At 45.5% G+C, this 24,246-nt stretch overlaps 2 protein-coding genes across 3 annotated transcripts; both read right to left on the reverse strand.

Annotated features, from left to right (window-relative positions):
* Positions 1-2,921: 2,921 nt before the first annotated feature.
* LOC127332656 (uncharacterized) lies at positions 2,922-7,935 on the reverse strand. The gene is made up of 4 exons (XM_051358970.2): positions 7,731-7,935; positions 7,029-7,407; positions 6,737-6,918; positions 2,922-3,238 (listed from the first exon to the last, which is right to left on the reverse strand). The coding sequence occupies exons 1-3, from the start codon at positions 7,764-7,766 to the stop codon at positions 6,746-6,748; spliced, it is 588 nt and encodes a 195-aa protein (XP_051214930.1). The 5' UTR covers positions 7,767-7,935; the 3' UTR covers positions 2,922-3,238; positions 6,737-6,745.
* A 2,044-nt stretch (positions 7,936-9,979) lies between these two features.
* On the reverse strand, positions 9,980-13,366 carry LOC127332654 (uncharacterized). 2 transcript variants are annotated; one of them, XM_051358969.1, is made up of 10 exons: positions 13,006-13,366; positions 12,826-12,882; positions 12,628-12,698; positions 12,312-12,513; positions 12,133-12,233; positions 11,817-11,892; positions 11,635-11,694; positions 11,519-11,569; positions 10,878-10,956; positions 9,980-10,318 (listed from the first exon to the last, which is right to left on the reverse strand). In XM_051358969.1, the coding sequence occupies exons 1-10, from the start codon at positions 13,081-13,083 to the stop codon at positions 10,227-10,229; spliced, it is 867 nt and encodes a 288-aa protein (XP_051214929.1). In that variant the 5' UTR covers positions 13,084-13,366; the 3' UTR covers positions 9,980-10,226. The 2 variants fall into 2 exon arrangements, with proteins under 2 accessions (XP_051214929.1, XP_051214928.1); XM_051358968.2 differs by having other exon boundaries at positions 12,133-12,236; positions 13,006-13,268.
* Between the last annotated feature and the right edge of the window lie 10,880 nt (positions 13,367-24,246).

Below are 24,246 nucleotides of genomic sequence, written 5' to 3' on the forward strand. Positions count from 1 at the left end.
AGAAAACAAAAAATTTCGTACCGCGAGAACGCAATCCAAGCTAAGATGCAATCTAGAAGATGGGAGCAACGAGGAGATGAACGAGACTAACCCTTGAAGATTTCCAAAGCCTACAAGAGGAGGCTCTCGTTGCTGCGGTAGACGATCACTTGCCGCTTTCAAATGCGCGTAGAAAATCTTGACGGTGCCACAATCGGGCGGCACCTCCGTACTCGGTCACACGTTCGGTGTTGATGAAGACGACGTCCTTCTCCCCGTTCCAGCGGGCAGCGGAAGTAGTAGATCCTCATCGGAATCCCGGCAGCACGATGGCGTGGTGGCGGTGGTGGTGGAGATCTCCGACAGAGCTTCGCCTAAGCTATGTGGGAGAGAGAGGCAGGAGGAAACCGCTAGGGTTTCTGGGAGAGGGGGCTCTTGAGGGGGTGCGGCCATGGTTGTCTTGGTGTGGCTGGCCAACCCCTCCTCTCCCCTCTTTATATAGGTGGAAGACCCCAAAGATTAGGTCAAAGTCTCCGAATAAGACCCCAACATAAACCTTCCATATGACCAAACCTAGGGGAGTGGGACTCCCCCTTTTCCTTTGGTGGTGTGGCCGGCCACCATGGGGAGGAGTCCACTTGGGACTCCTCCTCCCTTAGGCTGGCCGGCCAAGGTGGGTGGAGTCCCAGAGGGACTCCACCTTCCATGCTGATTTCTTCCGGATTCTTCTAGAACCTTCCAGAAAAATACCGGATCATTTTCAAACCTAGAAAATGACTTCCTATATATGAATCTTATTCTCCGGACCATTCCGGACCTCCTCGTGATGTCCTGGATCCCATCCGAGACTCTGAACAAAACTTCAAACTCCATTCCATATTCCATATCTACTTAAACGACATCAAACCTTAAGTGTGTCACCCTACGGTTCGTGAACTATGTAGACATGGTTGAGACCTCTCTCCGACCAATAACCAATAGCGGGATCTGGAGATCCATAATGGCTCCCACATATTCAACGATGACTTTAGTGATCGACTGAACCATTTACATACGATACCGATTCCCTTTGTCACGCGATATTTTACTTGTCCGAGGTTTGATCATCGGTATCTCTATACCTCGTTCAACCTCGTCTCATGACAAGTACTCTTTACTCGTACCGTGGTATGTGGTCTCTTATGAACCATTCATATGCTTGCAAGCTAATTAGACAACATTCCACGGAGAGGGCCCAGAGTATATCTATCCGTCATCGGGATGGACAAATCCCACTGTTGATCCATATGCCTCAACTCATACTTTCCGGATACTTAATCCCACCTTTATAACCGCCCATTTACGCAGTGGCGTTTGATGTAATCAAAGTACCCTTCCGGTATAAGTGATTTACATGATCTCATAATCGAAGGACTAGGTAACTATGTATTGAAAGCTTATAGCAAATAACTTAATGACGTGATCTTATGCTACGCTTAATTGGGTGTGTCCATTACATCATTCATATAATGACATAACCTTGTTTATTAATAACATCCAATGTTCATGATCATGAAACTATGATCATCTATTAATCAACAAGCTAGTTATACAAGAGGCTTACTAGGGACTCCTTGTTGTTTACATAACACACATGTATCAAAGTTTCGGTTAATACAATTATAGCATGATGTGTAAACATTATCATAAACACAAACATATATAATAACCATTTATTATTGCCTCTTGGGCATATCTCCAACAGAGATCACCTCCAGCCCATCCTTTTTAGGAAAAAGGGTAATGTTGGTGGAGTTTAACCAATGAAAGTTGGGCACATGGAGGTCCCCAAAGTGATTGATAACTCGCATAACGTCTTCACGAATGATATCCCAACAATGTTTGTAGAAGACACCCGTATACCCATCTGGACCATGGGCCTTGTCACCCGGAAGAAGGTTAATGGCGTTTTTGACTTCATCCTCCGTGAAAAGGTCATCAAGAGAATCCAAATCTAGCTCCTCAAAGTGAAGGCTGGCCCAATTGAAGTCTGTGCGGCGACGTTGCCCTTTACCCATGACGTCCTCAAAATGGTCGGAGATGACCTTCCCTTTATGGCCGTGGTCAGTGATCCATCCTTTTTGGTGCTTAAGGCAATGGATGTGGTTCTTCCTTCTTCGTCCATTAACTTTCCTATGGAAGAATTTGGTATTAGCATTGCCCTCTCTAATGTTGGTGATCATTGAGCATTGCCTCTTACGGGTGTGCTCAATGACCGCAGAGCTCACCACCTTCCTCTTAAGCTCATCTCTCAAAGACCTTTCTTCATGAGAGAGAGCCCTTGACTCTTGTGCAATATCCAAATGCAAAAGGATGAGAAGGGCGGCATGGTGCAGTAGTTTGTTGGTGGAGAAAAGGTTACGACTTCAAGCCAATCCGGTGTGTTGGAGCTTGTGAAAAAGGATTTGGCATGGCTCTACATGTGCGCAAGGCGCTCCCCAAGCTTTAGCAACCTCGTACTTGAACCCGGGCACCCGCAACCAAAAGTTTCAAACTTGAAGGAACCGCAGGTAACAAGGTCCCCTATCATCGGCGAGAAGCAACGAGCAATGGTCCGAGAGAGAGGATGAAAGGGCGAAGAGGACATGAGAATTGAAGGCAAGGTCCCATTCGAAGTTGTAAAAGAAGGTGTCAAGCTTGCAAAGAGTGGGGTTGAGCCTTTCATTGCTCCAAGTGAACCTACGGTTTTGGAGATGAATCTCTTTGAGCTCGCAATCTTGTAAGGCGGACCAGAAGCGATTTATACGGCTACAGCTACGGTTGATATTGGTTTTGTTCTTTTCACTCGTCTGGTGGTTTTGATTGAAGTCTCCGAGGGCCACCCATTTGACCACTCCTAAGGGTTTTAACCCTCAAAGCTCGTTGAAGAAGTCATCCTTTCTCGCGGAGGTGGAGGGATCATAGACAGTTGTAAGCTTTGAACTCTTCCTCGGAATTGATAATACTCGTTCTACATGTGGGCTACTACTTACTAGAGTCTTGATGCCTATTCTACAGCTCATGGTGATCCTACTCGGGTGAGCAAAGCACTGAGCACGTACACATTGTTAGTCCGAACATTTCATTGTTGGTGTGAATTATCCAATTTTGGAGGATGACCCAGGCGCTGCATCCAATAATCCGGCATTCACTTCCAATGAGACGTCACGGCCATCGGTGCCCTCTTCTCTTGCACTGAGGCAGCCCACTTGTTGTAGTTCTTCCTTCATGGACGCAACGCCTACACACAAAATAATGTAAAGAAGTCAGGCCAACTATTCTGAAAAAAGAGTTTGGCCAACTATTCTGAAAAAAGAGTTTGGCCAACTATATATTACTAGCAAATTTACCCGTGCGTTGCTACGGGTTGCTTTTTGGTTTAATATTGTAGTTGATATCTAATAGATTACAGGCTTCTGATTTTCCAAAACATTGTGGCAGCTCGAATGTGCTGTCATCGAGTCTAGAGGTGCCACCGACTCGGCTGGCCATAGAAGGGCCTCGTACTAATACACAACACAAGGAAGATATATTGATCAATTTGCCGGGTGTGAGCATCATCACCATGCTAGCGATTTTGTAATCTGTGTAACTACTCTTCCCGCACATGCCTCCCCGATGACCTTTGGATATTCATGGTAATCATCTCGTGGCGCACCGGTGATGACATCGATGGCTCTCTTCTCGTGATGATTTCCTAGAGCAAGAGAAGGAGTACCCATGCTTTCAGGTGGAAGGTGGTGGTCCTACGTGGTAGCAGTGGCGGAAGTTAGTGTTGCTAGCCCGTAGTGTCTCACAAGTCTGTCCTATGTGTGCAGTCGCTCCGCGGCGAAATGAGGAGAGGAATTAGTCAAAGAAAATGAGATAAAATAATTGCTGAATTTTGTACGACATGTATGGTGTAGTGTATTTTGCTAAACTGTATCAAGGTTCATGCTAAATGGTAAATATTATTACGACTACCCGTCTAATAAATAGGTGTCTTAACCTTTTTTAGATACATGTGTATCTATAACTAAAATGTATCTATATACATCCGTATCTAAACGAAAGAGAGACATCTATTTTTAGACGGAGGAAGTATTATATTATAATTAAATCTTCATGATCTTTTCACTCGATTATGGCTAACAAATGATGCAACTTTTCTCATACACTCACCGATGCATATGCCACCAAATTATGAGGCTCATACAGAATAGAAGAGATGCACGATTTTTTTTCTGGCACCGCTCTAACACTGACACTATGTGTACAGTCCATGCGGCCGTCGAAATGCTAGACCTACACAACTCGGCCCAGTCAACATCCACGGAAAAAACGCCCCTTTCTCTCCATACAGATCGGCGGAAAATCCCCTTTCTCTCAATACAAATCGGCCTCCGTTCTCCAAATCTTCTCTCCAATTCAACATTCTCCTCTTCAAATCCATGTCATGTCATCCCGTGACCCGTAATCGCTTCTTAGGTCTTCATCGGCAGGAGTTCTTGGGACGAGCGTAGACGCAACTGTATGGTGCGATGACCGGTGTATGCTTGGGCTGGGCAAGTTCCTAGGCAAAACCAAGATACTGCATCGCGGAGCTTCGGAGAGCAGCCGAGGAGCGTCCACCGGATCTTGCGCGCATCGTCAGACAGAGCGTGGTCGTAGATCTCGCCATTGCAGTGTTAGGTTTCACTCATGCTTATATGAAGGACACAAGTGGCGGCGTGCTTGCATACCTTTGGTGCAGCGGCGGCGTGCTGGCATCCCTTTGGTTCAGCGGCTGCGGCAGTTGCTCTGCGCGAGGGCTTGTCGGGGATCTTATGGCGGACCATGCGGCCATGGAGTGGGGAACCTGGAATTGGATCGACGTCCAAGTCCAAAACTAAACTACCAACTATAGTCCAAATATACTCGATCCAGTACGCGTCCAGTTCAAATAAAAATGAATAACATCCAAATCCGTCCAATTCCACATATGCTGAAGTACAGGAAAAACCAATTCAATTCAAAAAAAGAAGTACAGGAAAAACCAAATCCAAATGGACTCCACCGTGAAGCAGTCAACCTAAATAAATTCCCCAAATTCGTCGTGCCACCGTTAATTCGACCATCGGCCGCAGCTGCGGTGAGGGCGCGAGGTCACGCCAGTCAGGGCGGAGCCCCAGGGCCCTTCTCCCGGAGCTCCAGCCCGTGGCGGACAAGTCAATGGGCGTCGAGGTCCTGGCGTGGCGCGCACCAGCCGCCGCCGGCGGCGGCGCTTCCTAGCTCGTTCGCCACCGCAAGGTCGCTCAAGGCTCACGCCAGCGCCCACCACGGCCGCCATCAACTACTCAATCCCCTCCCTATCTTGTACCCGAGGACACAGTCAACGAATTGCAGCCGAGGACCCGCACAAGCGCACGCAGCCTTAGCGCTGATGGGATGAACAACCTCAATCGCTAGCCAGCAACGTCCAATGAATCTTATCGTCTAAGCCCAACCTTATCCAGTATGTATTTGACATTAGCCCAACAGGTGTCCAGGTCCAGTATTGCCCTGATCCAAGGTGTGTTAAGTCCAAAGTCCATCGGCGACGGGAAGTTAGCCAGAGGGTGAACGAAAAAACGTTTCGCGGTGTTGATCTAACTTGGCGGTGGCAGAACAACGTAATATTCCAAATCGTATAAGGGTAAACTCGGAAAAAAATAACTTACCACGGTTGTATTGCAATTTAATAGTAAAGAAAGATTAGAAAGGTGAACAACATTTCTATTATGCTGTGTTTGGTTGCACAGAATTCGGGCTCGGAATTGGAATTGAGGTCCAAATTGGCGAATTCTGCTGTTTGTTTGTGCTTGGTATTGGATCCTGGAATCGATGGGCCAATTCCGAGGGCAGCCCGCGGGGCTATCTTTTGTGCGTACCGATTCTGTGGGTCAGTCCTGTGTTTTGCTCTGATTTGGAGAAGACGATCGCTCGCTCGCCCTGGCCGACCCTCTCGCTCCGCTCCGTCTGGCTCGCCCTGGCCAACCCTCTCGAGCGCCGCCGCCGACCGACTCTACGCGCCGTCCTCGACTCCCGGCGCGCCGTCCCCTCTCCGGCCTCCTCTCCTCCACCGGCCGGATTCCGACGCCGCCTCGCCGGCCCTCTCTCGGCGCCGCCATGGCCAACCGACCGGCGCCGTCCACGACTCCGGCGCGGTCGTCCCCTCTCCGGCTCTCTCTCCACGCGGCCGGATTCCGACGCCGCCTCGTCGGCCGGCCCTCTCGGCTCGCCATGGCCGACACTCTCCGGCGCGCCTCGCTGGCGCATCTCCGGCCTCCCCGCACCCGGCTCGGCACCCGGCAGCCCCACGCGGCGCGGCCCAGCCTCTTCCCTCGTCCATCCGCGGATCTCGTGCACCTCGCCGGCAGTCTGGCGCTTCTCCCTGCCCGCCGTCGTCAGAAGAATCTCGGGCTCGCGGGCCGATGGTCTGCTCCCCTTGCCCCATTTACATTTCGATTTTGCAGATTTGGTGGAGAAGAAGAAGTGCTGATTAAAATTGAAATTTTGCAATTCCACACAATGTGCATCCAAACAAGATTTAGAATTCCATTGATCTTTTGATTCTATAGCTGAATACCACGCGCATCCAAACAACATTTGTGGTATTGAATTGAATTGGTTGATTTGGTTTTCCATTGCCAATTCAATTCAGAGCCCAATTCGTTGCAACCAAACACAGCATTAGACGCAATATGACTGGTACGACTAAAAGGTAGTACTGAGTACAAACCTCTCTCTCTCACTTGATCATCCAACATCCATCGTATCGATCGTCAGCAGACTTGAGTCTCTTGTTGCCGCGACGTCTCCTCGATTCACCAATCCAGTTCGTGTCATCGACGTCCTCGTCAACGAAATTCTGATCTGACCCCTCCGATGAAACGCACGAGTAGGTGGTTCTCTTGCAAGTATCTGGCCATGTCACCCACCCAAGTTAGCGATCACTGCCGAATTTCAAGTGCTCAAAAATCCAGTATCAAACAAGATATCTTGACTGCCTGGCCTGCACAGATACAACGTACCTGCAGTCCTGGAAGGGGAATGCTCTCGCTTGCCAGAACGGCTCGCAGAAGACCGTCCATGGCTCGTCGCACTTGCTTCGGAGCTGCTGGATTCTTGTACCGTCTCGGTAGTTGACGCATCATCGTCCGTAGAGTGGTCTTCTCCATCTTCCTCATCCTCACAAGAGGAGAGTGGTCTGATCTGCTCAATCTTTCTGCAGGGCATGGCTCTGTCAACCGTGGACTTTGGTCTGGAAGGTCTTGGGGACAGACTGAAGAGTCCTTTGAAGCCGATTTCATGTTCGTGCAATCGGTTCACGAAAGATTCCTGCAGTAAGCTAAGGTAGACCTTGTGCTTCTGATCCGTCCATCCAGCAGAGGAGCACACCGCCAGGAAGTCCTGCCAGCAGAAAGGAAGAAGAACTTCATGAATCACGGCTCAGAGCTTAAACCATCCGAAAAAATTAGAGGTGTAGAATCTGTATACGCATGGCTGAGGAACAACATGAAAGGCATATATGCTACCATGCTAGGACATCCTAATATCAGCATGGTTACTGCCTAACAACACTCGTTTAAAGTTCGAATCCACAACTTTCTTCTACTCGACATTAAAGGACAAGTTGCTACGCCAGCCCACGCACGCACATGGCCAAAAAATCGACATCTGAATTCGCCATAACGAATCTTCAGGTATTCGCCGAGGAAGAAGAGAGTACTTACCGGCAAGCGTGCGAGCCCCCGCAGATCAGCCTCCATCGTCTTCTTCGCGATCGCTCCAAGCCTTTGCCTGCTTCGACTCGACTCCGGCGTGCTCCGGCCGAACGACCGGCCGATCTTTTATCCTTGGTGGCGTCGCTTTTCCACGTGGTGAAATATCTGGAAGCTGTTACTCGCGTCCAGGTGGGTGTGGGGAGACTCGCCGCACCGCCTACCTCGTGGCCTCTTTATTCTCATCCGGGTGGTTCCACGACATTGCTGGCTGGCTGCTAAGATATTTTGCAGGGCAGCGATATTTTCTTGTCGACGACATTAAGAAAGAAACACTGCTGTTCTTTTTTTTTTGTTTGCAGTTCTTTATACGGTAGAGGTACGGTATTTTCTGCTCGGCAATACTAAGGTTTGGGTTTGGACGTGCTGGTGGCTGCCGTGACGTCGCACCTTGTACTGGTAACAAAGTTTTGATGCATCTTTTGTTTGGGTGATTATATTACTTTACGGGACGATCGGCTGCTAGCCTGTTACATATCCGATTGCATCCATGATTCATCCAAGTCACCGTCGTCTTCGGCTGTCGCGGTCGCCGACGAGTTCAGTGGTCGCTGTCCATGGCAGTTAGCAGAATGAAGCTGCTTTCCAACAAAAAGAAACAACACTATGGAGCTGCATTGGGTCAGAGAGAAGAGATCGGTGAAGATGGATAAGACCCAGCACGCCAGATATTTCCGCCGGCAACAAAAGATCTGCGCGTGTTGCCGCGGCGGCGCTGACGAGGCCGTGATGAGCGCTGACTTCACATAGCATGGCCAGGGGTGCGAGGTGACAAGGACAGGGGCTGACATATAGTTTTTCTTCGAGCCACTGCCAACTACTGGTATCACGAAACACAGATACTCAGTAGCCGAGTACTCAGTTGGCCTATCTTGACCTTGCTCGCAAATACTCGAAAGAAGTGGTTGTTCTTCTCCCCTTCCCTTCTGGTTACTGTAGCATCTGTCTGAGAGTTCGTGCCTTGTGCCGGTTTGCCGCCGGCTCCTCTCCCTAGCTCCTCTGCCGGCGCTGCCGGTCGGAGTGAGGTGGGGAGGGGAGTTGTGTCGGCCTGTACAGCTTTTGCTTCGTGCCTTGTTGCCAGTTTGGAGCTTCACCATGGCGTGTGTGAGCAGCGCTTGGTGGTTGCTGGTTCCTTTCCCTGGTGGTCGTCCGTGGTGGCCGATGAAGATGGGGGCGGGATCTGGTGTTGTCTCCTTGAATAAGCTCGTTGTTGGAGCAGATCACGCAGGCATGGGTGCTTCTTTTTCCTTTCCTGGCCACCGTGGAGGTGGAAGAGAAGAGGAGGATGATTCTACTTTTTGTCAGCCAAGATCTACTCCACTGGGTCCTCTCAAGCTGAAGATGTGGCCGGATCCTCATCATCCTTTGCCGATCTGGTCTGTGAGCGCATCACCGTCGTATATCTGTACCAAGCTATGGCGCCGCCTGTGGCTGGCCGCCGATCTTGGGTACCTTGCGGTGGTATCTGCTGGCCGAAGGGCGGCCGTTGTCCAATTCCTCCTGGCCGTGTGCCATATGGGAGGCAGCCCTACTTCTTCAGAGAGGCCTCTCCGACGGTGTGCCGTCGTCGAGAGGCAACCATGGCGGACCAAGTGGTTCGTCCCCGGTGCTACCATGGCCAATCTTCTGGAGAGTAGTTTGAGGACTAGATTGCTTTCTACCTTTTTGCTGGAGGGTTCTCCTTGTAAAATTCCAGAATGGATATGCATTTTCTTTCATCTTCTTGTTCTGGATGTAATATGTCCGCTCCACGTCCTCAGTATAATATAATTCTGGGTCCTTTCTGGGCCCTTCTGTGTTAAAAAAAAAAAAAAAAAAAAAAAAAAAAAAAGATACTCAGATACGACAGTTCACAAAACTGTGTCAACAAGTCATCATCTTTTAGTATCAAGTACATAAAAAGTTCATTGTAACATACTACGTCCTTTGTAATCTTTTTTCCAAAACAAGTAAACCTACGCACTAAAACGCAACATTCGTATCTAGACCAAAGCTTTAAACACAAACGATATATGCCTGCTCGTATTCAAGTACTCCCTCCGTCCCATGACTCTTGTCGTGGTTTTTGAACTGAAACCGAGACAAGACTTGTGGAACGAAAAAGAAAAAAAATGGCCAACACTATGTTTCACACCATATCAATGCCAGGAACATAATTCACTTTTCAACATAGGGAGAAATCACTATATCCAAACATGAAAACGCGAAGAAAATGTGAGATTGGCCATAAATAAACTTATTATTCAAGGGTACAAAGAACAACCGCCTCTGACATTGCGACCTTAATACATGATGATGGTGTGATCCCAAATGAAACACCGTACCCCAGCAATGAGCTTTCAGTCCGACAAATGGTTTATTTGTAATCAATCATTCAGAAGCAGAAAACCATCTTTTGACATATGGGGAGGAGATCAGCTAGCAGAAAAGGCCCAAATGATGTCTTCCTCACTCAGCCCTTTGTGACGCAGCAAGCTCTTCCATCCTCTGCCGCATTTTGTATTGCAGCATGGGTGGAGCACAATCCAAGGCAGTTTCCCCTGCTCAAAAAGTTCACGAACGTCATCAACTTTATCACCAGTGTCATTTAAGCAGAGCAGCATTGATGATTAAAGTATCATTTTCAAGTGCTGATGTTTGGATATGCTGCTAACCAAGTTTATCTGCTTCTAGAGGCTAAAACACTGGATATGCTACTAACCAAGTTCTAACTTTACAAGGCTGATTGGAAAAGCCCATAGATATAGACTTTTCTTCTACCAGAACTTGTACATAAGTTAAGTGACTACAAAAGCAATAAAAACATCTAAACCACCAGGGAGCAGTTGCAATTCAAATAACTGACCCCCCCCTTTTCTTCATGCTAACTGCTATTTTGCTTTAAACTGAACGGATATATGAGCATAAAGAGCAATTTGACAGTATCAACATAAACTGAGTGGAAATGGTAGTCCGGATGGAAATATGTTGAACAAATAAAAGAAACTTTTGTGCTTAATGAAGGTTAATCAACTTCAGCAACACATCGATATACAGTATTTGAGAATGTATGCCATTCATTCCATGGCAAAACACCTTCAGATTGTAACAAAAACCAACCTTGACCATTTTTGCGTTGAATATTTGCTCCACTATCCATGAGAATAAGAGCAATCTCAGTCTGGTTAAACAGAGCAGCCTGCAATTGTCCATATGCAGATATTTATTAGATGGAGATTTGCTAATTTTATATCTAACTGCCAAACAAAACAATCTTCTGTAGTACAATAAAGGATAAGAACCAATAAGCTATTTATAAATGATGAGGATGAGTAATCATGTTGATATATGCATAGGGATTATCAAATTGCAGAAAATGATATAGCATCTGCATCTGGTGCATACATAAGCACTAATCAGGGAAGACAAACTGATCCAGTCAAGTCTATCCTTAGACATTTCATTTCTTGGCAGATACTCCCTCCGTTCCGATATAATTGACTTTAATTAGAGCCTTTACTTGTCCATTCCTTTGTCTCCCTCGCGTCAATTAAACGGAACAGAGGGAGTACATCATTTAAGTATTAATGCACACGTGTTGTATATATCATCCTAATGCATGAGTGTGCTGTGGCCTTTACGTTGCAAATGTTTTAACTCGTGTAGGACTATTCATTATAAGCAAATGGTTACGCAAATGGTAGAGTGATGTGTGAATATAATTTGATCACAGGGGAGGAGTTAGTAAAAATAAGACATACCAAATGTAGCAGAGTAAATCCTTGCTTGTCGCAGTAGTTAGAATCTACTCCCTGCCAATTTAATTATAAGAATCAAGTTGACAAAGATAAAACGAGAGAAAAGATAGAATAGCTACCTGGCTAAGAAGTTTCTTCACAGCTTTAATATCCCCACCTTTAATTGCTTCTCTCAGTCCCTAAAAGGAATAAAGACTGGATTTAAAGAAGAAACACCGAGATTTCCAGGCCAGAAATATCACATGTAGCCGATGGGTTAAATAATATATGAGGAGAACTATTGAGCTGTTTGTAGGCTCACCTCTCCAGTAACTTCATAGTCAGATGGAGTCTTATCACTGATATCGTTGCTCATCAGGCCAAGATTTAAGAATGAGCTGGAAGAACAGTGAGGAACACAAAGAGATGAGAAGATCAGTTACAAGAGCACTAATGCATATATGTAATCCTCCTACACAAAAGAGTAAGGTTTGTTACAGTAAGATAATGACCAAACTATGCTACAGATCTGGCCAAACAAAGTTGATAACATACTGCGAAAGCATACTTGAAGATCAACAGAGACATGTGACAATAAGAGACATCTTAACAATGCCCGAAAGTGAAGTCTGCCGAACCTTGAATTGTTGCTCGAAGTAGCTGAAGCCTTCTTGGTGCTTGATTCAGGTTTTTTCGGCTTTGGGTTTGGTTGTGCGGTTGACGAAGCATCGCTGATATTCTGCTACATAGGATAATTAGGTTGGTACACGGCTACCACAGACGATCAAATGGATCGGATTGTCGTCTAAGCGTCTACCTTTACAGGCGCAGGTTCTGGCTTTGGTGCCTCGCATATGCACAAAGGCATCCCACATTTGCACTCAATAACGGCGGCTGCACTCTGAACCGCGGAGTTTTTCCTGGGCGAAGCATCATCGTTATCCAAATTCAGCCCTGAAAAGGAGTCTGCAGCACTCGAAACGCTCTCGGGCGAACTCGCTTTATCAACACCACCACGTCTGCAACATTAAGCAGGAATGTGTTAATTGTACAGCCAAAAATTCTACTTATATCCAAACTAAACATAAGTGGAAGTGACCACGCAATCAGATTCCAGCAACCGGGATTGCTACCTGGAGGAGGATTTGTTGAAGCACTCGTAGCAGACCCTGGCGTCCGTGTATATCCCGTACTGAGGCAGGGCCTGGAACCAATCGAAGCAAAGAGTTCAATCATCTAAAGCTTCACAACCCATACTCCCCAGCCCAGGAGCCTCCATTGGTTAAAACATGATTCGTACACACAAGCTTGCTCAGGTTTTGGTTTCCTACCATGTGGTACGAAGAGTGCTCGTGGCAGAGCGTCCTCCCGCAGCAGCGGCAGTGATGCTGCAACAGCGTAAGATTCGTCAGAAAATCAGAGGCATGGTGTTCCAGCCGATCTACGGAGCGATTCGCAGCAGCCAAACCGAGAAGTATCTGCACGGATGTGAGAGGGGAGTGGGTGCGTACGCGGCGGCGGAAGGTGGAGAAGGTGCAGCCGCAGACGTCGCAGTTGGCGGACTCCTGGAACGGCGGCGGCGTCTCCATGGCCTCCTCCGGCGGGACCGGCGGCGAGCCTGAGATCGGATCGGTCGGTCGATCCGAGGAGCTTCCGGCGGTTCGCCTCGCCGATCTGAGCCAAGGGAGATGGGTGTGAGCCGGTGAATTTGGGAGTCGCCGACGACGACGAGAGAATTATTGCTCGATTTCAGATGCGCGAGCACGGATGGGGAACAGTGTGTTGCTGGAAGGTTTGGGGCCGTCGATTCGTGGTCAATCTACGGCCAAGATTGCAGCTCCCGTGTTCTCCTCTGACTCTTGCTCCGTTTAGGAAACAAGCAACATGTATCAATCAAGTCAACTAATAGCGCAATAATAACGCACATAATTTCAGCATACTACTAATAACTTCAGTTCTAAGTCCTAACACATTCAGAACATGAAGTGTGCCATTTAACATCTGACAGCAAAGAAGTGATTCAAGATCTTCAACGATCAATAATTGCAAATGTTTTTCTACAAGGGTAGTTAATTCAGCAGGGAAAAATAAGAGCAAATACAATAAGTACTAGTCAGCTGGCTATAAATATTAAAATAATATATTGTTGCCTAGTTGGAGGAGAGAGAAGAGGAGTGGGTTCTTATGCAAGAGGCAGCTCTAGCACGTGCTCCTAGGCACTATGTGAGATTGAACGGTAGGTCATGCACTAATAAAATAGTACAATTTTATAGCTCACGATTGTACATGTTGGCTCTAAGATGACTATAGATGACATGACACTTGACTTATAGCCAACAGTTGGCTCTAGTATTGAACTTGCTCTAATCAAGGCATGCATTCCATTGGGTTTCCAAATTCTGGAAGGCAAATCAATCAGCTGATCGTGATAGTAGAATTTCAAGAGTCGGACTCTAAGCAGCTTCGAAGGTAGGCATAGGATGATAGGAATCATTAGAACCCTCCATGCTAATCTTCAAATTCCATTCAGACTTTTCATGGTTGGGTTTCTTGATGACGGGCATTACTGCACTTCAGGGAAGGAAAACAAAACCTTCGGGTTTTCAAGTGAGTGACAAGAACAAGTGAACCCATGCATAATCATCTCACTTGCAGTTATTATATGGTTTCAGGAGTGAAGGCAGTACAAAACGGGTCAGATTTAAAATTCAAATTTGTATTATGAGGTAGACAGAAAATCTGCAGGAACAAATAACAATCTATAGAGTATTCCGACGAGGGCACATTAAAAATGTCCTGCGTTTTGAAAATAAGCCGTAGGAAACCTGGTTAAATCAAAGTCTGACCATTGAGGCCTCATCAATCGTCATATGGGTTTCCTCATTGGGAAGAACATCATCAAGAAAACCAAGGAGTTACAAGGAGAACACTGATCAAAGACAGGCCAGAATAGCTTCACTTTATACAACATAAATTCAAATAGTATAAATAAGACAAGACCACATAATCTTGCCTTAACATCAGTGGCATGACACTGTAATCACCAGGCACTTGCAATTCTCAAGGTTTCATAGTCATCATAGTTGGAAAAAATGCATAAACCACCTATGGATATTCGTTAAAATGAGCAAAGCAGTTTAGATTTAAAATCCAAATCAGTATGAAATGCAGAAATAAATAAGGTAGAAACAAATGATGATCTCAAGTAGACAATAAGTATAACTACTATATTAAAGGGCAACAAACATCTTTTTTCTCAGAATTTTGAGACCTCCTCTGAATTACTGTGGTGATTCTTCTGTGTGCAGTTCTGTGTTGCGTAGCAATTTCGGCTAAAGTGTTTCTTTGATTGTCGGCTGTCCTGGTATATCACTTGGGTGGCTGTAGCTAAATGATAGGTTGAGCGGTGGTGGGACATCCTGGTTTTGTGGGAATTGGTCAAAGCGGTCTCGCATCTTCTGTCGGACAATCCAGACTGCTCATCACCATCTTCCTTCTCCTAAATCCCCCACCATTTCTTCCATCGCCCAATGAAATCTCCACGCGCGTGACCCTCGACAGCCTAGATGTTCACAGTCGTGCAATTTCTAGGATTTGAGTGGAGGTCGCCGGCGATGAGTTGTCTGGCCATGCTCATCTCCGACCTAGCCGCGCCTCCTGCTCCATGCTCGAGTTTCCTCCTCGATAGAGCAACTCAGCCTTCCGACGAACGGCCGCCTCCATGAGAAAGCAGGGGATATGTAGGAGCCGGGAGCATCCCCGCAACACCAAGATGTCAGTGGCGGGGCGGCCAATCGCCACCAGTGGCGGATATGCATCTCCACCGGCCTCTCCCGCCCCCACATGATCTCCTCCCTACTCGACCCCCCTGCACGAGCTCTCATCGGCCGAGCCCTCCTAGCCACGAGCTCCTCTCTCCGAGCTGCCCACGGACGGGCGGCGGCTGTGCTGGATGCGCGCGAGGGCGGCGGCGAGGAGCGCGCCGGAGACACTACGAACTCAGCGTCCAACGACGAAGCGTACCGCGGAGGCGGAAGACCGAGCGCCGATCGTGGTAGGGCTCCCGTGAGAGATCCCAGCCGGTGCAGAGCAGCATCTCCACCTGTGCGTTGGGCGGTGAGGTTGTGCAATTGGAAGATCTCGCATAAGGTAGCTAAGCTCATCCCATTTATTACTTGAACTCTTAGATCAAGTTTACGATGTACTTTTACCTTAATTTTGCAAACTCACATCAACAGTCCTTCATAGTAAAAAGTTGTGGTCAGTTCCTTCATTCAAATCAGGTGCAATTTTTTCAGGTTGTGGTCTTCATCCTGATTGATGGTCAAATCCGAGACACTATTATATATCCAAAGAACACAGTGGTATGTACAATTATACCATGTTCAGGTTTGTACAGCCAAAAATCACACCTACATGTCAAATTATACAATGTTCAGAGAGTCGGGAGCAGTGAGCAGTTCGACGTGCTGACATGAAGCTTACAAGCCAATAGTCTAATTGAAATATTTCAGTACCCCTAATTTGAATCAGATTCGTTGTCAGTTCCTTTCTTCAAATCAGGTGCAATTTTTTCAGGTTGTGGCCTTCATCCTGATTGATGGCACAAACTTGACATACGCTGAGATGTATGAGCTGCAGTTGCTCTTAGCACGATACTCCACGCTTACTGGGATGTGCTTGCAGTCCCTCTTAGCACAACAATGCAACTTGCTCTTTTAGCATTTTTTTTCCTCTAGAAGGATTGGTATAGTGCATGTCTGAAATTATTATTTGCAAAATTCCAGCGATTCTTGCAGCGTGAGGATAGAACTGTTTTTATATTTAGTGCTGATTGGTATTTGTCAGGGATTCCCTGCTTGCTCAATCAATTATTAACATAGGGGATTCAGATATATATCAGGTTTTGCTTCCTTTTAATACCTATCTGTGGGGAATCCTGCAGTGTTAATTGTTTGTCAAGAGAAGTACCTAATTTCAAGTCCAATGTTGGTCATTTCGATACAAAATATTTGAGCAATGTGTGTCCAGGTTAAATTGTGCTAAGTCGTCATATTGGCACTTATAGGGTTGGCGTCTGGTATTTTTTTTTGGTCATCACACTGGCTCTTGGCACCATTGGGGCATTACATATGGTGGTACTGCATGCAGATAAATTATGAAATCCCGTCTTGATTGTGCCAAACTTGTTTTCTGAACGTATGATAATATACATGTCAGAACTGTCAAGACCGACCATTTTTTTTCTCCAGTAAGGTTCATTTCTGTTTTAATGACATGACAAGGCAAGGTACAAAATTATAAATTTATCCTGGCTTTTAGACATTCACGGATTGACTAACATGACTTTTCACCAGGTTGTTTTCCATTGACCCTTTATACTTCTCTATCTCACAAATTAGTTACATCATGAGGAGATAAGTTGTTGGCCGATAGAACCATAGTGTGATCAGCCATTTTCCTGGCAAATAAGAGCTGAAGTGTTTCTTCTTCTGAAAGTTGGGTATGCAATGCTCTTATATTCATGTTAACACACTCAGCTTTCTATGTACTTTGTTATTTACTCAATTTTTTTAATATAGCCAAGTTTTCATGTGTGGTAGCTCCTCTTATATCCATTTGTCTGCAAGCGTTGTATGCATTTCCAGTGGCTATGCATTAGATTTTCTCTTGGTGTAACTACTATATTAAAGGGCAACAAACATCTTTTTTCTCAGAATTTTGAGACCTCCTCTGAATTACTGTGGTGATTCTTCTGTGTGCAGTTCTGTGTTGCGTAGCAATTTCGGCTAAAGTGTTTCTTTGATTGTCGGCTGTCCTGGTATATCACTTGGGTGGCTGTAGCTAAATGATAGGTTGAGCGGTGGTGGGACATCCTGGTTTTGTGGGAATTGGTCAAAGCGGTCTCGCATCTTCTGTCGGACAATCCAGACTGCTCATCACCATCTTCCTTCTCCTAAATCCCCCACCATTTCTTCCATCGCCCAATGAAATCTCCACGCGCGTGACCCTCGGCAGCCTAGATGTTCACAGTCGTGCAATTTCTAGGATTTGAGTGGAGGTCGCCGGCGATGAGTTGTCTGGCCATGCTCATCTCCGACCTAGCCGCGCCTCCTGCTCCATGCTCGAGTTTCCTCCTCGATAGAGCAACTCAGCCTTCCGACGAACGGCCGCCTCCATGAGAAAGCAGGGGATATGTAGGAGCCGGGAGCATCCCCGCAACACCAAGATGTCAGTGGCGGGGCGGCCAATCGCCACCAGTGGCGGATATGCATCTCCACCGGCCTCTCCCGCCCCCACATGATCTCCTCCCTACTCGACCCCCCTGCACGAGCTCTCATCGGCCGAGCCCTCCTAGCCACGAGCTCCTCTCTCCGAGCTGCCCACGGACGGGCGGCGGCTGTGCTGGATGCGCGCGAGGGCGGCGGCGAGGAGCGCGCCGGAGACACTACGAACTCAGCGTCCAACGACGAAGCGTACCGCGGAGGCGGAAGACCGAGCGCCGATCGTGGTAGGGCTCCCGTGAGAGATCCCAGCCGGTGCAGAGCATCTCCACCCAGGCGTTGGGCAGTGAGGTTGTGCAATTGGAAGATCTGCATAAGGTAGCTAAGCTCATCCCATTTATTACTTGAACTCTTAGATCAAGTTTCTGATGTACTTTTACCTTAATTTTGCAAACTCACATCAACAGTCCTTCATAGTAAAAAGTTGTGGTCAGTTCCTTCATTCAAATCAGGTGCAATTTTTTCAGGTTGTGGTCTTCATCCTGATTGATGGTCAAATCCGAGACACTATTATATATCCAAAGAACACAGTGGTATGTACAATTATACCATGTTCAGGTTTGTACAGCCAAAAATCACACCTACATGTCAAATTATACAAGGTTCGTAGAGTCGGGAGCAGTGAGCAGTTCGACGTGCTGACATGAAGCTTACAAGCCAATAGTCTAATTGAAATATTTCAGTACCCCTAATTTGAATCAGATTCGTTGTCAGTTCCTTTCTTCAAATCAGGTGCAATTTTTTCAGGTTGTGGCCTTCATCCTGATTGATGGCACAAACTTGACATACGCTGAGATGTATGAGCTGCAGTTGCTCTTAGCACGATACTCCACGCTTACTGGGATGTGCTTGCAGTCCCTCTTAGCACAACAATGCAACTTGCTCTTTTAGCATTTTTTTTCCTCTAGAAGGATTGGTATAGTGCATGTCTGAAATTATTATTTGCAAAATTCCAGCGATTCTTGCAGCGTGAGGATAGAACTGTTTTTATATTTAGTGCTGATTGGTATTTGTCAGGGATTCCCTGCTTGCTCAATCAATTATTAACATAGGGGATTCAGATATATATCAGGTTTTGCTTCCTTTTAATACCTATCTGTGGGGAATCCTGCAGTGTTAATTGTTTGTCAAGAGAAGTACCTAATTTCAAGTCCAATGTTGGTCATTTCGATACAAAATATTTGAGCAATGTGTGTCCAGGTTAAATTGTGCTAAGTCGTCATATTGGCACTTATAGGGTTGGCGTCTGGTATTTTTTTTTGGTCATCACACTGGCTCTTGGCACCATTGGGGCATTACATATGGTGGTACTGCATGCAGATAAATTATGAAATCCCGTCTTGATTCTGCCAAACTTGTTTTCTGAACGTATGATAATATACATGTCAGAACTGTCAAGACCGACCATTTTTTTTTCTCCAGTAAGGTTCATTTCTGTTTTAATGACATGACAAGGCAAGGTACAAAATTATAAATTTATCCTGGCTTTTAGACATTCACGGATTGACTAACATGACTTTTCACCAGGTTGTTTTCCATTGACCCTTTATACTTCTCTATCTCACAAATTAGTTACATCATGAGGAGATAAGTTGTTGGTCGATAGAACCATAGTGTGATCAGCCATTTTCCTGGCAAATAAGAGGCTGAAGTGTTTCTTCTTCTGAAAGTTGGGTATGCAATGCTCTTATATTCATGTTAACACACTCAGCTTTCTATGTACTTTGTTATTTACTCAATTTTTTTAATATAGCCAAGTTTTCATGTGTGGTAGCTCCTCTTATATCCATTTGTCTGCAAGCGTTGTATGCATTTCCAGTGGCTATGCATTAGATTTTCTCTTGGTGTAACTACTATATTAAAGGGCAACAAACATCTTTTTTCTCAGAATTTTGAGACCTCCTCTGAATTACTGTGGTGATTCTTCTGTGTGCAGTTCTGTGTTGCGTAGCAATTTCGGCTAAAGTGTTTCTTTGATTGTCGGCTGTCCTGGTATATCACTTGGGTGGCTGTAGCTAAATGATAGGTTGAGCGGTGGTGGGACATCCTGGTTTTGTGGGAATAGGTCAAAGCGGTCTCGCATCTTCTGCCGGACAATCCAGACTGCTCATCACCATCTTCCTTCTCCTAAATCCCCCACCATTTCTTCCATCGCCCAATGAAATCTCCACGCGCGTGACCCTCGACAGCCTAGATGTTCACAGTCGTGCAATTTCTAGGATTTGAGTGGAGGTCGCTGGCGATGAGTTGTCTGGCCATGCTCATCTCCGACCTAGCCGCGCCTCCTGCTCCATGCTCGAGTTTCCTCCTTGATAGAGCAACTCAGCCTTCCGACGAACGGCCGCCTCCATGAGAAAGCAGGGGATATGTAGGAGCCGGGAGCATCCCCGCAACACCAAGATGTCAGCGGCGGGGCGGCCAATCGCCACCAGTGGCGGATATGCATCTCCACCGGCCTCTCCCGCCCCCACATGATCTCCTCCCTACTCGACCCCCCTGCACGAGCTCTCATCGGCCGAGCCCTCCTAGCCACGAGCTCCTCTCTCCGAGCTGCCCACGGACGGGCGGCGGCTGTGCTGGATGCGCGCGAGGGCGGCGGCGAGGAGCGCGCCGGAGACACTACGAACTCAGCGTCCAACGACGAAGCGTACCGCGGAGGCGGAAGACCGAGCGCCGATCGTGGTAGGGCTCCCGTGAGAGATCCCAGCCGGTGCAGAGCATCTCCACCCAGGCGTTGGGCAGTGAGGTTGTGCAATTGGAAGATCTGCATAAGGTAGCTAAGCTCATCCCATTTATTACTTGAACTCTTAGATCAAGTTTCTGATGTACTTTTACCTTAATTTTGCAAACTCACATCAACAGTCCTTCATAGTAAAAAGTTGTGGTCAGTTCCTTCATTCAAATCAGGTGCAATTTTTTCAGGTTGTGGTCTTCATCCTGATTGATGGTCAAATCCGAGACACTATTATATATCCAAAGAACACAGTGGTATGTACAATTATACCATGTTCAGGTTTGTACAGCCAAAAATCACACCTACATGTCAAATTATACAATGTTCAGAGAGTCAGGAGCAGTGAGCAGTTCGACGTGCTGACATGAAGCTTACAAGCCAATAGTCTAATTGAAATATTTCAGTACCCCTAATTTGAATCAGATTCGTTGTCAGTTCCTTTCTTCAAATCAGGTGCAATTTTTTCAGGTTGTGGCCTTCATCCTGATTGATGGCACAAACTTGACATACGCTGAGATGTATGAGCTGCAGTTGCTCTTAGCACGATACTCCACGCTTACTGGGATGTGCTTGCAGTCCCTCTTAGCACAACAATGCAACTTGCTCTTTTAGCAATTTTTTTTTCCTCTAGAAGGATTGGTATAGTGCATGTCTGAAATTATTATTTGCAAAATTCCAGCGATTCTTGCAGCGTGAGGATAGAACTGTTTTTATATTTAGTGCTGATTGGTATTTGTCAGGGATTCCCTGCTTGCTCAATCAATTATTAACATAGGGGATTCAGATATATATCAGGTTTTGCTTCCTTTTAATACCTATCTGTGGGGAATCCTGCAGTGTTAATTGTTTGTCAAGAGAAGTACCTAATTTCAAGTCCAATGTTGGTCATTTCGATACAAAATATTTGAGCAATGTGTGTCCAGGTTAAATTGTGCTAAGTCGTCATATTGGCACTTATAGGGTTGGCGTCTGGTATTTTTTTTTGGGTCATCACACTGGCTCTTGGCACCATTGGGGCATTACATATGGTGGTACTGCATGCAAATTATGAAATCCCGTCTTGATTGTGCCAAACTTGTTTTCTGAACGTATGATAATATACATGTCAGAACTGTCAAGACCGACCATTTTTTTTCTCCAGTAAGGTTCATTTCTGTTTTAATGACATGACAAGGCAAGGTACAAAATTATAAATTTATCCTGGCTTTTAGACATTCACGGATTGACTAACATGACTTTTCACCAGGTTGTTTTCCATTGACCCTTTATACTTCTCTATCTCACAAATTAGTTACATCATGAGGAGATAAGTTTTTGGTCGATAGAACCATAGTGTGATCAGCCATTTTCCTGGCAAATAAGAGCTGAAGTGTTTCTTCTTCTGAAAGTTGGGTATGCAATGCTCTTATATTCATGTTAACACACTCAGCTTTCTATGTACTTTGTTATTTACTCAATTTTTCTAATATAGCCAAGTTTTCATGTGTGGTAGCTCCTCTTATATCCATTTGTCTGCAAGCGTTGTATGCATTTCCAGTGGCTATGCATTAGATTTTCTCTTGGTGTAACATTTAATCACTATAACGATTCTGAGTTATTCGATGTGAACGCACATATTGTTTTTATGTCTAGCTGAACACCGCCTCCTTTAATTTTTTTTTTGTGTAGCTTCTGGGAATTTGTGTCAGAAAATCTTCAATATCTTCAAATTGAGCTCAACCTCAGTTGGTACATCTGCAATAGTTAATTGTTTGCAGTGACATTGTGATGGACTGATACACTAGAAGTGTGACCAACCTTAGCAATTGTGCGCAATGGGTGCAATTTTTTATGTTTAAATTGGCTAATTGAGCAAGGGAATTTTTGTCTCTTGCGGCATATGCTAATCCAATGAGTTTGGTAATTTAAGAGAACCTTATGTGTAAGATTTTTAAAACTGTTCTTCACCATTGTTCTGTGTTCAAAATCTGTTGGTATAGCCATGGGGAATATCCTGAACAGTCCTATCAGTTGTTGAATTTTTCATGATGTGCTTGCACTCTTTCCTGGGTGACAACCTAGATTTATCTTCTCAAACTCCAATACCATTATGGTTGCTACAGAGGTAGACGCTTTCATGATTCCTGTTGTGATTGACGATGCTACTGGTGTGTATACTTATATGTGGTTTCAATAAATCCTGAGTTGTTGTGGGGAATCCAGAAATGATTCCCACTGATTACGGTTGCCGCTCCGCTCCTTCCTCCGTGCGGCGCATGGTTTTGACTTTTGAGAGAGCTGACAGGTAGTCAAGACAACAGATAAAAAAATTAATAGTTCCATGTTTCTTCATTAATCATTTTGTGGAAAGGACACTTGCTCAGATGAAACATTTCCATGGGAGCTTGATTATTAGCTAGCTGAGCTGAAATGATCTGAGTGAACTGCAGGAATGAACAAGAAAGAAGAAATGTGGAGAGCACCAGTGCTAGGCCTGCAGCCATGGTGACCTTCAACGCCTAGGAGTGGCAAGCTGAAGCATGCACAATGCTCTACAGGACAAAACAACACATCGTTGTGCACGCCACATGCATATGTTGGCCTTAGCCGTCAGTTGCCCAAATTCAAGAGAGGAACCAAGGTATTTTTGTATACATTGTGCTGTTATTCAGCAAGCAACCTACATCTTTTATCGCTTCACTACAATGGTGCTAAATCACTTTTTCTTAATATGTAACCCGTGTCTTTCATCATTTTTACTCTATTCTTAATTGTACTCAGCGCATGTACATACTACTTTGATTTCCTTCACACCCTCATAAGAACAATTGTTTCTTCATACTTTTTAAATGTTTGGCATATGCCTAGATTATTATTTTTACTACTTTGATGTCCCTGCCCTGAAATTGTTTGTGCCAGAATTTTTTCTTTACTGCTTATTCGATTCTTCGAATTCGACTACATTTTTCCATTTGACACACAATCTAAATGGAGTATTATATTTGTTGTGTTTGTACAGGCTAAGTATGAGGCTATGAGTCAGGAACGCTATGTGGTCGACTCCCCCTCTCAATTTGTACAGTAATTCAATCTATTCCAGTGATATGACCATTCATTTGTCTACTAATGAAAAGATCATAAAGCCACTAGGAGCCGAGAAGGATTTTTTTGCATCAATTGGTCTGTTTATCGGTTCTCAGTATGACATATACTGATCTACCTAAGAAGTGCTTATCACATTACTAAAGAAGAAGACGGTGCACCAAGTGAAAGAGCTCACCATCGCCTCCTCCAACCATGAAGCTCTTAGCACTAACGACCCAAAGACATGGGAACACTGAAAAGACCCACCATATGTTCCACTTTAGCATCTCTGCTTAGCTTTTCTCGCTAGAAAAGTGTTGTCATGTATACTAAATAGAATTTACGGTCTATATAGGACAATTCCATGAACTATGTAATGAAGTTCCAAGTATATATTAATACGGCGGGCTAACTTCTATTTTATAAGTGGGATTTCCCTCCTATGTGTCACCCCTCACCAATGTTGTGACAAACTCCTCATAACCACCAATGCTGCCTCACGGGCGTGGCGTGCTTATGTACAGTACATGTGCTTGTGCTTATGTACAGTACATGTGCTTATGTACAGTATGATGATCAATATACAAGAGACCTACTCTTACCAGACTTAATTTCTGTGTCTTCCCGATGTTCGCTTATTTACTTGATTCTCGGAATCATTAACTTTCATG

The sequence above is a fragment of the Lolium perenne genome, chromosome 2 (genome assembly GCF_019359855.2).
Source record: "Lolium perenne isolate Kyuss_39 chromosome 2, Kyuss_2.0, whole genome shotgun sequence".
In the NCBI taxonomy this organism is placed as follows: domain Eukaryota; kingdom Viridiplantae; phylum Streptophyta; class Magnoliopsida; order Poales; family Poaceae; genus Lolium; species Lolium perenne.

What these genes read in the sequence shown, in the direction of transcription:
- LOC127332656 (XM_051358970.2), bottom strand. Translation starts at nt 7,766, where the DNA reads ATGGAGGCTGATCTGCGGGGGCTCGCACGCTTGCCG. An exon ending in GGGGGCTCGCACGCTTGCCG is followed by an intron (nt 7,408 to 7,730) that starts GTAAGTACTCTC and finishes TTCTGCTGGCAG; the next exon opens with GACTTCCTGGCGGTGTGCTC. An exon ending in TTCCCCTTCCAGGACTGCAG is followed by an intron (nt 6,919 to 7,028) that starts GTACGTTGTATC and finishes TGACATGGCCAG; the next exon opens with ATACTTGCAAGAGAACCACC.
- LOC127332654 (XM_051358968.2), bottom strand. Translation starts at nt 13,083, where the DNA reads ATGGAGACGCCGCCGCCGTTCCAGGAGTCCGCCAACTGCGACGTCTGC. An exon ending in ACTTCGAGCAACAATTCAAG is followed by an intron (nt 11,893 to 12,132) that starts GTTCGGCAGACT and finishes CTGTTCTTCCAG; the next exon opens with CTCATTCTTAAATCTTGGCC. An exon ending in TGAAGAAACTTCTTAGCCAG is followed by an intron (nt 11,570 to 11,634) that starts GTAGCTATTCTA and finishes TTAAATTGGCAG; the next exon opens with GGAGTAGATTCTAACTACTG.